At 42.1% G+C, this 16728-nt stretch overlaps 1 protein-coding gene across 1 annotated transcript in view; it reads left to right on the top strand.

Moving 5' to 3' along the window:
• The window catches only part of SLC17A8 (solute carrier family 17 member 8), a 53013-nt gene that overhangs the window by 13633 nt on the left and 22652 nt on the right, over positions 1 to 16728 (top strand). The window contains exons 2-3 of the mRNA XM_030856280.2: positions 4235 to 4487; positions 15399 to 15517. Of these exons, the coding sequence (XP_030712140.1) occupies positions 4235 to 4487; positions 15399 to 15517 (372 nt within the window). The remainder of the gene's footprint in view (positions 1 to 4234; positions 4488 to 15398; positions 15518 to 16728) is intronic.

Below are 16728 nucleotides of genomic sequence, written 5' to 3'. Positions count from 1 at the left end.
TATGTTGGAAAACAGTTTATTTATTTTTAATAAAGATAGGAAGGAATTACACTGAAGTATTGATACTTATCTCCATGTCATGCAATTATAGGCAGTTTTTCTGCTTCTTACTTTCAGATTAAACACAAAAGTATAAACTTATTTTTATAACCTGATAATTATTATAAAAAAGGAAAAAGTGAACAAGTTGAATAGTCAGCTTCTAAAGGAGGAACTAGCTCATAAAACTTAAATGTTTAAACACACTACACAGTAAATAAGTTCTTACCATATATATAAAAACATCAGCAGATGAAATTCGTAGTATCCCAATAATTGCAGCCCCCAGCCTTCATCTAATCCCTGGTGAGGAATATATATTTGGAGATAGGGTCTTTAAAGAGACAATTACATTAAAATGAGATAATTAGTTTGGACCCTAATCCACGTGACTGGTGTCCTTATAAGAAGAGGAAATTTGGACACAGAGAGACACAGATATACACAGAGGGAAGATGATGTGAAGACACAAGGAGAAGACAGACATCTACAAGCCAAGGAATGAAGCTTCAGAAGGAAGCTTGGCAATACCTTAATCTTGGACTTCTGGCCTCCAGAACAGTGAGAAAATAAAGTTTTGTTGTTTAAACCACTCAGTCTGTGGTACTTTGATATGGCAGCTCTGGCAAACTAATACCAGAATATTGTGGCTTAAAGTGGTCAAGTAACTTAGAGCCAAAGTCACAAAACTGGCACATGGGTGAAACAGCATTCAGCTTCTCTCATTCCAGAGCCCTTTCTCTTAAATATTCTCCTCTACTGGGTCATCCATGATGACTGGGCTACAAAGTAAGAGATGACAAGGTGACTCAGGAAGATCACTGAGACAGAACACAGCCTGGTGAGCTGGGAAACTCACATGAAAGGGAACTTGGCTGGACAGGCAGGAGAAAGGCTTCACATCTTGCCCCTACCCTTTACTGGCTCTGTGGTCTTGGCCAATCCACTCTTCCTTTCTGAACTACAGTTATAATTTGTGTCAAATGGAAGCATTAGATTTCCTGTCTCACTGAGCTGTTCTAACCATAGAATAAGATCATTATATGAAAGTGTAGGGAGAGGAAAGGGCAGAGGGAAAGAACTGAATTTGCTTCATACAAATATTAGTGTAGTTGTTATATATTATCCATGTGTTAGTGAATATTAATATTATTATAATGATGTATCAATATTAGATCATCAGTTTTCCATGCTATTCAAATTATATATGTTCTGATGCCAGAAATTCATGATGACCACTGGGGCTGCACATTATAAACAGTTTTATGATCCAAATAACTCTTAGACACCAATATAAATGGCAATAAATGGCATTAATGCTCAGCCCAGCAGAGTGGACTCATTGAATGGTTATGAGGATTAATGTAATAAAAATAGCTGGCATGTATTGAGTTTTCACATGTGTCAAGTTCTGTTCTAAATGATCTAATATAATAATTCACTTATGGCAATCCTAAGAACAATCCCATGAAGAAGAAACTATTATTATAATTCTCAGGTTACAGATGAGAAAACTGAAGCCCAGAGAGGTTAACTAGACCAAAGTCACACAGCTAAGTAAAAAAAAGAGTAAAAATTAAAACTAAGGGACACTGGTTCCTAGACTGGACATAGATTGGAGAAGAAATGCATCCAGGATGTCACCAAGTTTTTTGCCTGAGCAACCAAAGGAACAAACTTGTCATTACCTGGGATGGGAAATTAATTCCTTTTAGGGGAACTCAGTTTGGATATGTTAAGTTTGAGATGCTGATCGTGTGTCCAAGAAGATGTCAAATAAGTCTAGATATGAAAATTAGGATCTGTCAGCATATGCATGGTATCTGTAGCCCAGAGACAGAAAGTATAGATAGAAAACAAAAGAAATCTATGAACTGAGTCCTGGGTATCCAAGTGTTTACAGGTTGAGGAAGTAGGGAATCAGCTTAAGGGATAAAACAGAAGGAGTGGTCAGGGAATTAGGAGGAACACCAAGTGAGTGTGGTTTCTGTGAAGGAAAAAAAGTAGTCAAGGAAGAAAGAATAATCAGTAGTGTCAAGTGATGCGGATAGGTTGAATAGATGAGGACTGAAAATAGCCTTTGGGTTGAGCCACATGGAGGGCATTGATGACCTTAAGAAGAACAGTTTTGGTGGACAGGTTGGGGGATACCTGGTTGGAGTGGGTCCAAGAGAGAATGGGACAAAGGGAAGTGAAGACAGTGACTTCCAAGTTTTCTTTTTTTTTATAAAAGGAAGGTGAGAAATAGGGGAGTAGTGGAAAGAGAAAGTGTTTTTACTTCAAATTTTAATGTGGGACAAATAAGAGCATATTTGTAGACAATAAGAATGATCTAGTAGAGAGGAAAGATAATTGATTAAGTATGGGGTAGGGATTTCCTTGAGTAGATGAGAGGCAATGAGATCTAGTGCCCAGGGAGAGAGGTTGGCCTTAGCTAGAAGCATGGACAACCATAGAACAAAGGAAGAACAAATTAGCATAAATACAGGTAGGTAGATAGGTACACAGGGAGGTTGCTGAAGTTCTCTTCTGATTACTTCCATATTCTTGCACATTTATTAAGCTACCACTCTGAGCTCACACATTGAAAATGAAAGCTCTTTTTCCTGTTTTACTATTGCTCTTCACCTTGATTGCAACAAAACCTACATCATCCAGCAATTATAGCTGCTTGTGTATGTGTCTTTCTTTCCAAACAGCCTAAGAACTGAAGAAGGGCAGAGACCATGTCTCCTTCTTTATTGTTCCCTAACATTCAGCACAGTGCCTGACACACAGTAGGCACTCAATAAATATTTGATGAACTGAATTAAATCCAGTACATTTGCTTCTCTCTACATGTGCTTTAAGCTCATTTGCTTGAGTCATAAAAAGCTACCAAGATTATCTCTTCTGTGAATTGGTGGGCAAATTATTTGTGTTTCAGTCTGGTCTGTATTAGCTATTAGTGAATATGATACTCAAGAAAACGTATAAGCTTTGCTTATTTTTACAAAGACTTGCAACTTAATTGGGTGTCCTCAGAAGGGTTACAATATGTGAGAGGATGCATACAGCTCCTTTTATAATTGACAGATTGTGTTCAGTTTGCCCAATTACTCTTTTCTTTAAAGAAGAGAGTAAATTTACTGTAATAGATATACCATAATCTGAATTTATAGAACTCAGTGAGAAATCCTACCATCTGGTTAAAAATTGTCAGAGAATCATCTCCTTAGAAGAACCACCTAAGGAAGAAAGGATACACAACCAGTTTGTTGTGTGCTGTGATAGAAAATGTGTCTCCCTACCTCCATCTCGTATTTTATTAAGACTTAGAAAAAGAGGAAGAAAGAAAAACATCTGCATTAATTTTCTACTGTATATCTTTTTAGCAAGCTTCAAGTGACATTAAAATTAAGGTCAAACATAATAGTTAGCTGGGTCATGCAATGTGGATGAAGTCTATGGATACTCTTTCAGCAGGAAGTTCAGTAAAGCATATATATATATTTTTAATAAATTTATCTATTTTATTTATTTATTTTTGGCTGGGTTGGGTCTTTGTTGCTGTGCGTGGGCTTTCTCTAGTTGTGGTGAGTGAGGGCTACTCTTCGTTGTGGTGCACAAGCTTCTCAATGTGATGGCTTCTCTTTGTTGCTGAGCACGGGCTGTAGGTGCGTGGGCTTCAGTAGTTGTGGCATTCAGGCTCAGTAGTTGTGGTGCATGGGCTCTAGAGCACAGGCTCAGTAGTTGTGGCACACGGGCTTAGTTGCTCCACGGCATGTGGGATCTTCCCAGTCCAGGGCTTGAACCCATGTCCCCTGCATTGGCAGGCGGATTCTTAACCACTGCATCACCAGGGAAGTCCCAAGCATATTGTTGAGGACACAAACTCTGGACTTGGGCTTGCATCCCACCATAGATAACTTAGCTTCCTCACGTAGAAAAGGACAAGATAACACGATCTACCTCATGTGGTTGTTATGAGATTAAAACAACTTAATGCCTATAAGGGTGGAATATGATATCCAGAATATCAGTCATTTTAGCCATTATAATTTATTTTAGTAATAATGATGATGATGATGTTAAAAAATGCAGGCTGCATCCTACTCTGGGTTTCCTATTTTCTTTCTTGGTACACTTTTTCTTTTTTTGTAGTACACTTTGTTTTTTTCTGTAATCCTGGTCTTTCTCTCTTTTTCCACTGTAGGAAAATTGATGGGACCAGTGAGGAAGAAGGTAACATTGAGCTGAATGAAGAAGGAAGGCCAGTGCAGACATCCAAGCAGAGCCCCCCACTCTGTGACTGCCACTGCTGTGGCCTCCCCAAGCGCTACATCATTGCCATCATGAGCGGGCTGGGATTCTGCATTTCCTTTGGGATTCGGTGCAACCTTGGAGTTGCCATTGTGGAAATGGTCAACAACAACACTATATACGTTGATGGAAAACCGGAAATTCAGGTCAGTGTCTGTCTATGGTGGGAGTTCTTTCAGTCATGGCTGTATTAATGTTTTAAATTCTTAAAATAAAACACATAGGATTATAAAGGAAACCCATCATTTTATTTGTTTTTTTTGCTTTATGCGGGCCTCTCACTGTTGTGGCCTCTCCCGTTGCAGAGCATAGGCTCTGGACGCGCAGGCTCAGCAGCCATGGCTCACGGGCCAGCCGCTCTGTGGCATGTGGGATCTTCCCGGACCGGGGCACGAACCCGTGTCCACTGCGTCGGCAGGCGGACTCTCAACAACTGCGCCACCAGGGAAGTCCAAAACCCATCATTTTAAAATACAGATATCGGACTTCCGGGAAGATGGCGGAAGAGTAAGACGCGGAGATCACGTTCCTCCCCACAGATACACCAGAAATACATCTACGCATGGAACAACTCCGACAGAGCATCTACTGAACGCTGGCAGAAGACCTCAGACCTCCCAAAAGGCAAGAAACCCCCCACGTACCTGGGTAGGGCAAAAGAAAAAACTAAACAGAGACAAAAGGATAGGGACGGGTCCTGCACCAGCGGGAGAGAGCTGTGAAGGAGGAAAAGTGTCCACACACTAGGAAGCCCCTTCGCGGGTGGAGGCTTCGGGAGGCGGAGTGGGGGAGCTTGGGAGCCGCGGAGGAGAGCACAGCAACAGGGGTGCGGAGGGCAAAGCGGACAGATTCCAGCGCAGAGGATCGGGCCGACCGGAACTCGCCAGCCGAGAGGCTTGTCTGCTCGCCCGCCGGGGCGGGCGGGACTGGGAGCTGAGGCTCCGGCTTTTGTCGGAGCGCCGGGAGAGGACTGAGGTTGGCGGCGTGAACACAGCCTGCAGGGCGTTAGTGCGCCGCGGCTGGCCGGGAGAGAGTCCGGGGAGAAGTCTGGAACTGCCGAAGAGGCAAGAGACTTTTACGTCTCTCTTTGTTTCCTGGTGCACGAGGAGAGGGGATTAAGAACGCTGCTTGAGAGAGCTCCAGGGACGGGCGCGAGCCGCGGCTAAAAGTGCGGAGCCCAGAGACAGACATGAGACGCTAGGGCCGCTGCTGCCGCCACCGGGAGGCCTGTGTGCGAACACAGGTCACTAGCCACACGCCCTTGCGGGGAGCCTGTGCAGCCCGCCACTGCCAGGGTCCCGGGATCCAGGGACAACTCCCCCGGGAGAACGCACAGGCGCGCCTCAGGCTGCAACTTCTCGCCGGCCTCTGCCGCCGCAGGCCCGCCCCACACTCCGTGCCCCTCACTACCCCCGGGCCTGAGTGAGCCAGAGCCTCCGATTCAGCGGCTCCTTTAACCCCATCCTGTCTGAGCAAAGAACAGACGCCCTCCAGCGACCTACACGCACAGGCGGGGCTAAATCCAAAGCTGAGCCCCTGGGAGCTGTGAGAACAAAGAAGAGAAAGGGAAATCTCTCCCAGCAGCATCAGAAGCAGCGGATTAAAGCTCCACAATCAACTTGATGTACCCTGCATCTGTGGAATACCTGAATAGACAACCAATCATCCCAAATTAAGGAGCCCTGTGGATGAAAGGCTCTTGGGGCTGCAGCCAGGAGTCAGTGCTGTGCCTCTGAGGTGGGAGAGCCAACTTCAGGACACTGATCCACAAGAGACCTCCCAGCTGCACATAATATCAAACAGCAAAAATTTCCGAGAGATCTCCATCTCAACGCCAGCACCCAGCTTCACTCAACGACCAGCAACCTACAGTGCTGGACATCCTATGCCAAACAACTAGCAAGACAGGAACACAACCCCACCCATTAGCAGAGAGGCGGCCCAAAATCATAATAAGTCTACAGACACCCCAAAACACACCACCAGATGTGGACCTGCACACCAGAAAGACAAGATCTAGCCTCATCCACCAGAACACAGGCACTAGTACCCTCCACCAGGAAGCCTACACAACCCACTGAACCAACCTTAGCCACTGGGGACAGACACAAAAAACAACAGGAACTACGAACCTTCAGCCTGCAAAAAAGGAGACCCCAAACACAGTAGGATAAGCAAAATGAAAAGACAGAAAAACACACCGCAGATGAAGGAGCAAGATAAAAACCCATCAGATCTAACAAATGAAGAGGAAATAGGCAGTCTACCTGAAAAAGAATTCAAAATAATGATAGTAAGGTTGATCCGAAATCTTGGAGATAGAATGGACAATAGAATGGACAAAATGCAAGAATCAGTTAACAAGGACCTAGAAGAACTAAAGATGAAACAAGCAACGATGAACAACACAATAAATGAAATTAAAAGTACTCTAGATGGGATCAATAGCAGAATAACTGAGGCAGAAGAACGGATAAGTGACCTGGAAGATAAAATAGTGGAAATAACTACTGCAGAGCAGAATAAAGAAAAAAGAATGAAAAGAACTGAGGACAGTCTCAGAGACCTCTGGGACAACATTAAACGTACCAACATTCGAATTATAGGGGTTCCAGAAGAAGAAGAGAAAAAGAAAGGGACTGAGAAAATATTTGAAGAGATTATAGTTGAAAACTTCCCTAATATGGGAAAGGAAATAGTTAATCAAGTCCAGGAAGCACAGAGAGTCCCATACAGGATAAATCCAAGGAGAAATACGCCAAGACACATATTAATCAAACTGTCAAAAATTAAATACAAAGAAAACATATTAAAAGCAGCAAGGGAAAAACAACAAATAACACACAAGGGAATCCCCATAAGGTTAACAGCTGATCTTTCAGCAGAAACTCTGCAAGCCAGAAGGGAGTGGCAGGACATATTGAAAGTGTTGAAGGAGAAAAACCTGCAACCAAGATTACTCTACCCAGCAAGGATCTCATTCAGATTTGATGGAGAAATTAAAACCTTTAGAGACAAGCAAAAGCTGAGAGAGTTCAGCACCACCAAACCAGCTCTACAACAACTGCTAAAGGAACTTCTCTAGGCAAGAAACACAAGAGAAGGAAAAGACCTACAATAAGGAACCCAAAACAATTTAGAAAATGGGAATAGGAACATACATATCAATAATTACCTTAAATGTAAATGGACTAAATGCTCCCACCAAAAGACACAGATTGGCTGAATGGATACAAAAACAAGACCCATATATTTGCTGTCTGCAAGAGACCCGTATGCTAACACATATATATGGAATTTAAGAAAAAAAAAATGTCATGAAAAACCTAGGGGTGAAACAGGAATAAAGACACAGACTTACTAGAGAATGGACTTGAGGCTATGGGGAGGGGGAAGGGTAAACGGTGACAAAGCAATAAAGAGGCATGGACATGTATACACTACCAAACGTAAGGTAGATAGCTAGTGGGAAGCAGCCGCATAGCACAGGGAGATCAGCTCGGTGCTGTGTGACCGCCTGGAGGGGTGGGATAGGGAGGGTGGGAGGGAGGGTGACGCAAGCGGGAAGAGATATGGGAACATATGTATATATATAACTGATTCATTTTGTTGTGAAGCTGAAACTAACATACCATTGTAAAGCAATTATGCTCCAATAAAGATGTTTAAAAAAAAAAATAAATAAAAAAATAAAGACACACCATGATACAAGTAAAAAAAAAAATAATAAAATAAAATAAAATAAAATACAGATATCGGTCTTCCCTGGTGGCGCAGTGGTTAAGAATCTGCCTGCCAATGCAGGGGACATGGGTTCGAGCCCTGGTCTGGGAAGATCCCACATGCCATGGAGCAACTAAGCCATTGAGCCACAACTACTGAGCCTGCGCTCTAGAGCCTGCAAGCCACAACTACTGAGCCCGCATGCCACAACTACTGAAGCCCGTTCACATAGAGCCCGTGCTGTGCAACAAGAGAAGCCACCGCAATGAGAAGCCCGCACATCACAATGAAGAGTAGCCCCTGCTCGCCACAACTAGAGAAAAGCCTGCGCGCAGCATCGAAGAACCAATGCAGCCAAAAATAAAATAAATAAATAAATAAAAATAAAGCAAAAAAATAAAATAAAATAAAGATACCAAAATATTTAAAAATCGAATTTGTGATATAGAAGCATATGGGCTTCTTTATGAAAATGTCAGATGACAAACTCTAGCAATGGGTCTAATAATTACTGTAATTTTGAAGTCTGAAGGAGAAGCAATTGTTTGAGATAGCAGCAACAACCATCATGTGATATGAACATATTTATAATTTCCACTAGTCACAGAGTCACAGGTACTGATAAATGACTGGGGTTTGTTTCCTACATTCATAATTACAGGAAATGCTAAAGTTTAGTTAGTGGAAATAAAGATGCTGATTTTTCCCCATTCGAGTTCATAGATCCACATGGTTCCATCCACGGACTCCAGGTTAAGAAACCCCAGTAAAAAGGTAAAGCACGGGGTGAGCGTCAAGAGAAGGAGGCAGCAAGTAAAGTGGGGTTAGGTCTTGCAGAGCCTGGTAAGCCATGAGGGGAGATAGGGGTGGGCTTTAAGCAAAGAAGTGGTATGGCCAAATCCATGCTCCAGAATGATCACTGCCCAGCCAGTCATCTCCAGTGGATTGGGACTGGAGTGAGTGGAAGCAGAAGGCCCAGTTCAAAGGCTGTTGTAGTCATAAGCACTTAAATGCTTTAAACACTCTGATGTCACTTAAATAGTATTGATTTTATGAATCACTGGAAAGATAAAATCTGGTTTGTTTTCTAAATGGTAGGCCTAGAGAAGGATTGAAATTATGGGAAAATAAAATGAAAATGTATGCCCAGTGGATACCCAACATATACGTGTTTCATTGTATTGAACACACACACAGGAGTGACGCATGTGGAAATCCATCTGTTTGCAGAGAGACATCTAATAGTTCTCTGGTCCCTGCCCATATTCGGGGAAACATTTATTTGTTTATTTATTTTTAAAATTTATTTATTTTATTTATTTTTGGCTGTGTTGGGTCTTCGTTGCTGCGTGCGGGGGCTTTCTCTAGTTGCGGCGAGCGGGGGCTACTCTTCGTTGCGGTGTGCAGGCTTCTCATTGCGGTGGCTTCTCTCGTTGCAGAGCACGGTCTCTAGGTGCATGTGCTTCAGTAATGTGGCACACAGGCTCAGTAGTTGTGGCTCACAGGCTCAGTAGTTGTGGCTCGTGGGCTCTAGAGCGCACGCTCAGTAGTTGCAGTGCACATATTTAGCTGCTCCACAGCATGTGGGATCTTCCCGGACCAGGGCTTGAACCTGTGTCCCCTGCATTGGTAGGCAGATTCTTAACCACTGCCCCACCAGGGGAACCCTGGGGAAACATTCAGATCAGAATTTTCCAAACTGGTGTCTGGAAATCATTGTTCTGTAGGCTGTGCTGTGAAGAAGGTATCTTATGAACTGGGAGCCTTTACTGTGTTGTGTGCTATGAGAATCTCCAAGAGGGAGCTGTGGAGTGCATTGTTTCCTGGACTTGACTGCAGAATGCTTTCTTTCATGCCACATCTGTTTCTTGACAGAAACTGTTCCAGCATTACGTGGAACAGTTTCTGTCAAGCACCGGTTTGGGAAAATTTGATTTCAATTCATTAAAAAGAAGTCTTTAGTTGGCCGGCAGGTTTTTTATTGTTTTTTTTTTCCTTTTTCTTTTTAGCTAAGAGATTATTCTTCCAGAAGAAAAGGGTACCACGGAGATTCTTCTAACCATTCTCTTTTTGATGCCACAGCTGAATCTGTTTTAAAAGGATATCCTGGTTGTTTATTTTGAGGCGGGGCGGGAGGGCCGTAGAGGTGTGAGGGGGCATGTCATGCATTTTAAAAATAAAGAATGATGTATATTAGTGAGGTTGCAGATGTGTATCACATGCATTCTGGCCGCCTTTTGTGAGCAAGGGCAGCTAATTAAACTCGTCTGCTGAGGCCCGGATCAAAATGATATGCTGGTTTGCAGTTGTTTGTTGCCTGAAAAGATAGGCCTAGGTCAACAGAATTTGCTTGGAGGTATATGGAAAAGACATTTTGATAAACTTAAGGAACAATGCTGTTCGTGCTTTCTAGTTTCTATGGTTTTGCCCTCTGGAGTCTCAGAGAAACTGATTAAGATCTAAAATATGCTTTACATCATTTTCCCTGGCCTTATAACTAGGAGTTTAGTAGCATTTCAGAAGTTCCAATTTATAGCAGGCCATTTCTCTCTTATCCAAATAGAACAAAGCTTAGGAATCATCTGAGCATGTTCAACCCAAGGACAAAGATTTCACTAAGTATATTACAAAAGGCTCTCAATGGCTGGTATATTTGTTTGGTTGGTTTTATGGGAGAAAAACTAGGTATTTTGCACTGAGATATTTTAAAATCTTCGTTTTCAGCAGAGGGAGAGAAGTAAGCAGTGTGAATTGGTAGGTCTTGCAAATAAATGGCATATATTCTATTAGTGGTATAAAGGGTAGTTTTAGTTGATGTGTGAGTAATCATTTTTAGTTTAATAATTATGAGTTTTAAAACACGTGAATCACTTAGAACAGTGTCTGGCATGTGGTGAGCAATAAATGACTAAAGTGTGAGCAACTTTGAGATTGGTTCCCATTACCCTCAGGAAAAACCCAAACTCCTTCTCATGAATCATGAGCCCTGTAGGGTTAAGAAGAATTGGGCTTTGGAATTGGCCAGGCGTGGTTTCACACTTGACTCTGTTGTTTATTAGCTCTGGGACCTTGAGCAAGCTGCCCTTCTGTCTTGGTCAGGGATTGCTGGTTGCAAAGAAGAGAATTGCAGGGAAACCAGCTGAAGTTAAGAAGGAAATTACAGTGGGGCTATAGGGGATCTCACAAAAGTGAAGGGCAGAAAGCAAATCTGCTGTGTATGTTTGTGCAGTCTGCACCCTGGACAGGGGAGCCCAGCCTGAGGTGGGACTAAAATCCAGGCTGTACCCTACCGTGGGGAGGAAAAGGAGCCAGGAAGGGCAGAGTGGAGCTGGACCTCATGGGAACTAGGAAATCCTTAGCTTAGTCTCCAACTTGCTTGCTGTGCAGTGTCTCGCATCTGCTTCTCTCTGAGTCTGCTCCATTCTCCCAGGTCTCTCCATGGACTGCTGTTTTTGTTTTTTCCTTTTCCTTTTTAAAAAAATATTTATTTATTTATTTTTGGCTGCTTCGGGTCTTAGTTGCTGCACACAGGCTCTTTGTTGCAGCCCACGGGCTTCTCTCTAGTTGCCGCGTGGGTTACCGAGCACGTGGGCTCAGTAGTTGCGTTGCATGGACTTAGTTATCCCATGGCACGTGGGATCTCAGTTCCCCGACCAGGGATCGAACCCGTGTCCCCTGCATTGGAAGGCGGATTCTTAACCACTGGACCACCAGGGGAGTTCTTTTTTTTTTCTTTTTCCATGGCTTCTCACTGCCCTCCAAAGCTGAAGTTCTTTGAGCCGTTGCCTTGCTGGGGAGCTGACTTACTTGGCCCTGACTCCAGCGGGACTTCTTTCAATTCAAGTGTTCAGTATTGTCTAACTAGAATCTCTGGGTTCAGATTAGAGAGAGAGAGAGAGACAGGTGGGCTGAGTCCATCCCATGCCTTGGCTCCCTCTACTCAGGTGTCCAGTCACAGGGGAGAGGCCCATGGCTCTGGGGGAGGAAGAGAATCCTCTTAGAAGGAAACATGTGTAGGGAGCCAGGAACTGGCATTTCTAGCAATTCTTTGCTAATCCTCATTGCCTTATTGTGAAATGGGAATAAAAGGCCTGCTTTACAGATCAAATGAGATAATCTGGCACCAATATATTAAATACCTATATTACTTTCCTAAGGCTGCTGTAACAAATTACCACAAACATGGTGGCTTAAAACAATAGGAACTTAGTCTCTCATATCTGGGGAGACCAGAAGTCCGAATCAGTGTCAGCAGGTCCACACTTCCTCCAAAGTCTCTAGGGGAGGATCCTTCCTTGCTTTTTCCAGCTTCTGGTGGCTCCAGGCGTCCCTTGGCTTGTGGCAGCATCACTCCAATCTCTGCTTCCGTCTTCACATGGCCTTCTTCCTGTGTATCTTCTCTTAGGTCTCAAATCTCCCCCTGCCTTTCTCTTACAAGGACACATCATTGGATTTAGGGCCCAGCTAGATGATCCAGGAAAACTCATCTCAAGATCCTTGACTTTATCACATCAGCAAAACCCTTTTCTCGAATAAGGCAGCATTCATAGATTCTGGGGATTTTGTGCATATAGTGTTTGGGGACCTTTTTTTCAGCCTAACACAGTACCTGACACAGTGCTTGGCTTATAATAATAGTTCAGACATGAGGCCATTATGATTGTAGTGGGCTCAAGAGATAATGAAAGTCAGTTCTCAGCAGGCACAAGTGCTCTTCTTCAGGTATCATTTCTCAAATGGACAGAAGCACCATCTCATCAGAGAGAAAGACATGAGCAAGGGACCAGGTGATTGACAATTAGCTGCTGGTTGAAGTGGAGCCCTCTGTCTTGGATCCTTGGATTCTTGGGGCATTCTGTGACTCAAGGCAAAGAAGTCCAGTCTCTACTTCTCAGTGAGAAAGTCAAGTCTCCGCAGCAATGGAAAGAATACAGTTTTTTGGGGTCAAGTAGGTAAGAGGGCTTAGTCTTGGCTCTCTTTATAACTGGTTGTATGACCTTGGGCAAGTAAATTAATCTCTCTAAGCCTCAATTTCCTCTTCTATAAAAAATGAGATAATAATAGTTACCTCTACGTGTTGTAAGGATTAGAAGAGGAAAGACGTGGAAAGTGACTTAAAATCAGGTCCCTCTTCACTCAGTGCTTCCCTCTGTCTTTGAGTAAAAGCCAAGGTCCTTATGATGAGTTAAAGGGCCCTTCATCATTTGAACCTCTCTTATTTTAATGCCTATTATCCTCTTCCTCACGTTTACCCTCTAGCTCTACTGACATCTTGCCATTCCTCTAACACACAAGACGCATCCTTACCTCAGGGCCTTTGCACTTGCTATTTCTCTGCCTGGAAAGCTTTCTTTTCAGATAATGAACAGCATGCCTTGCTCCCTTTCTTCCTTTAGGACTTTAGTCAACAATCATCTCCTCACTGAAGCCTTTCCTGGCCACTCTATCTAAAATTTCACCCTACTTCATTCCTACACAACATTTCTGTCCCCTTCTCTGCTTTATTTTTTTCTTCTTATCACTGATCACCATCTAACACAGTATGCACTTGTATACTTTCTGCCATCCCCACTGGCATCTTTGTGAAAGTAGCAATTGCTGTCATTGTTCACTGCTGTATCCCCAGTGCCTAGAGCAATGTGTGGCATGAAGTAGCATGAAATAAAAATTTGGTAAGCTGGTTTGAATGAATGATTGTTAGTCCCATTTTACTCATGAGCTTCAACTTCCTAATCTGCAAAGTGGGAACTACAGTACAGAGCACAGGCCAATGTTACCTTGACTGTGATCTCCTCAAGGCAAAGGCAATACTTGTTTGAGTTTGTATTTATACTGTCTATCACCTGACCTGGCACACAGGAGGCATGAGGTACATGTTGAATAAATGAGCAAATTATTATATAACAATTTGTGGGAAAATAAACTGTGATGAAAATTTATGAGATGTTGGGGACATCCCTGGTGGTCCAGTGGTTAAGACTCCACACTCCCAATGCAGGGGGCCTGGGTTCGATCCCCGGTCAGGGAACTAGATCCCGCATGCATGCCGCAACTAAGTGTTTGCATGCTGCAACTAAGAGGCCTGCAGGCTGCAACTAAGATCCTGCATGCTGCAACGAAGACCCAGTGCAGCCTAAATAAATATATAAATAAATAAATATTTTTTTAAAAAAGAAAATTTATGAGATGTAGTATGTTGATAATTAAGAACCCTTACTCCATAATAGGAACATCTTGCATTTTGATATCAATGCTTTACAAAGCCATTCGTTTATTCATTCATTTGGCAAATCTTTACTTGCCCCTTCTACATTACAGGCATTTGTTTCAGGTACTAAGGCTATAAAGTCAAAAGGACATGGCTGCCACCTTAGAGTTACTCGCCACCCCATGTGGGAAGTGGACACGTGAATGGCAAGTTTGAGAACAGTGTGAGTGCCATGGCTGCAAGAACAGAGGTCTGTGGACCAAGCCTAGGAAAATGACCACTTCAGTTCAGGGCAGTTGAGGCGCTTCCTCGGAGGAGGGATATTTGTAGGGAGTCTGAAAAGGATGAGTTACTATGCCTGGGGAAGAAAGTGAGGAAAGGCTCTCTAACCCTCAAGAATCATATTTTCAATGACCTCAGAGTTGTGGAAGGGTATTTTGTTGTTATCATCATCATCACAACAATAATGGCTGCTAACATTTATTGAGACTACACTATGTTCCAGGCATTATCCTAATGTGTTAAATGCAAAATCTCTAAGCAGAGGGATAACCTACTAGAAGTATTTATGGTGTTTATCCCCACACATACTATAGGGAGGTAGAATAGGTTTTATTATCCTCATTATGAAACGAGAGATTAAGACTCTCATTCCCTTTGTGCTGTCACTAAATTGGTATCTGAATAACCTAGTAAATAGCCTAATAGACCTAGAATTTATTTTTTGTTTTCTTTGCAAGTTGTTTTATTTTCTTCCTAGCACTCATCATTATTCTGTGTGTATATATATATATACACACACATATATGTATATATATAATATATACACACATACATGTATATATGTACACACACATATATATGCACATATACATGCATATCTATTTTTTTCTTTTTTTTAATTTGTACATAATCTCTCCTTTCTATCACTAGAACCTGAGGTCAGTGACAGCCAGGACTTTGTTTTGTCCTATATCCCAAGCACACAATAGGCCCTCCATAAAATATTCTTTGAATAAAGGAGGGAAGGAAAGACCTCATGGGGTTATTGTGTAGGATGATCAGTGAATAATTATGGTTAAGTGTTTTCTTCCAAACACAACTGTGTCTGATTTCTCATTTCCAGACAGCACAATTTAACTGGGATCCAGAGACGGTGGGCCTTATCCATGGATCTTTCTTCTGGGGCTATATTGTGACACAAATTCCAGGTGGTTTCATTTCAAATAAGTTTGCTGCTAACAGGTAAGATAAATTGATATAACATGAGTGCTGCACAGATCATAATATGGCTTTGTACTCTTATAAAATCTGCATAATTGGCTCTCAATTTAGGGGTACAGAATGAAAGATAGAAGCCGTTCCTAAAGATGTGATTCACAGACATTGATCTTATATGATCCTGTTCTTAAGAGTCTCTTTTTGTTTACTTTTTTGTCTAATCTATTCTATCTTGCAATTCTTTAAATGATTATATAATAAAAAGATCAATTGCAACCGAATCAGGAGAAACAGTTCCTGGACCCTAAGTGACTCACTTGGTGACCTCTACTGGGTTCCTTTTTTCTCTGGGCCTCAGTTTCTTCATCTGTGAAATGAAACGGATTAGATCGTGTTTGAGTTGCCTTTGACCAATGACATTCTGTGATTCTCTGTACTATGTTAATATCGTCCTGTTCCATACAGGTTTTGTCATGTGAGTAGGAGGGGCTAGTCTCTAGATTGCAAGATGTCTTTAATGCCCTTGAGATTCTATGGTAGGTGTTTGAGCAATTAATAGTGGGTCCAAGACAAAATGAGCTGCTTCAAGGAGTAGTAAGTTCTCTGTCACTAAAGGTATTCAAGCAGAAGTGATGGCCACTTGGGGGAGATGTTGTATGTATATGTACCAGAAAAGGAGTGTACTAATTATTTCCAAGTCTCTTCTCATTGTAATTGACTTTACATATGTGGATTTTGTGAAGTGTATACTTTATAAAGCACTGTTTTTCAAACTCTAAAACAGAACTCATTAGGTGGTAATAAAATCAATCGTGATTTACCAATGACCATTTTCTAAAAAAAAAGAGGGAGAAATAGAAGAAAAGGTAATCAAATAGAATAAAATAGAATAGAAAATATCTTAGCTCATTGCACATTTAAGTATTGGTTTTTGAAACTTGTTTCGGTTACATTTGTGTGTATCAGTGTGTTGAGTTGCAATATAAAATATATTTTGTTTTATGGGTCAAGGACAAAAAAGTTTGAAAGTCATCTTGTATAAGCATGACTCATATTTACTTATGTTCTTGTGTAGTTTGTGTCCTTTATTGTCACTTACCTGTTGTATTCTTTTTAAAAAGTGATAAAATATTAGTTCTTATGGTCTCTGGGGTTACTACTTACACTTCTGCCCTAAGAAGAAATAACATATAAAGTGATTTCGTAGCATGTAAAAAGGGCTGAAGCATCACTAA

This window comes from Globicephala melas, chromosome 10 (assembly GCF_963455315.2).
Source record: "Globicephala melas chromosome 10, mGloMel1.2, whole genome shotgun sequence".
In the NCBI taxonomy this organism is placed as follows: Eukaryota; Metazoa; Chordata; class Mammalia; order Artiodactyla; family Delphinidae; genus Globicephala; species Globicephala melas.
The sequence above is the reverse complement of the archived record's forward strand: the minus strand, read 5'-3'. Positions and strand labels throughout refer to the sequence as shown.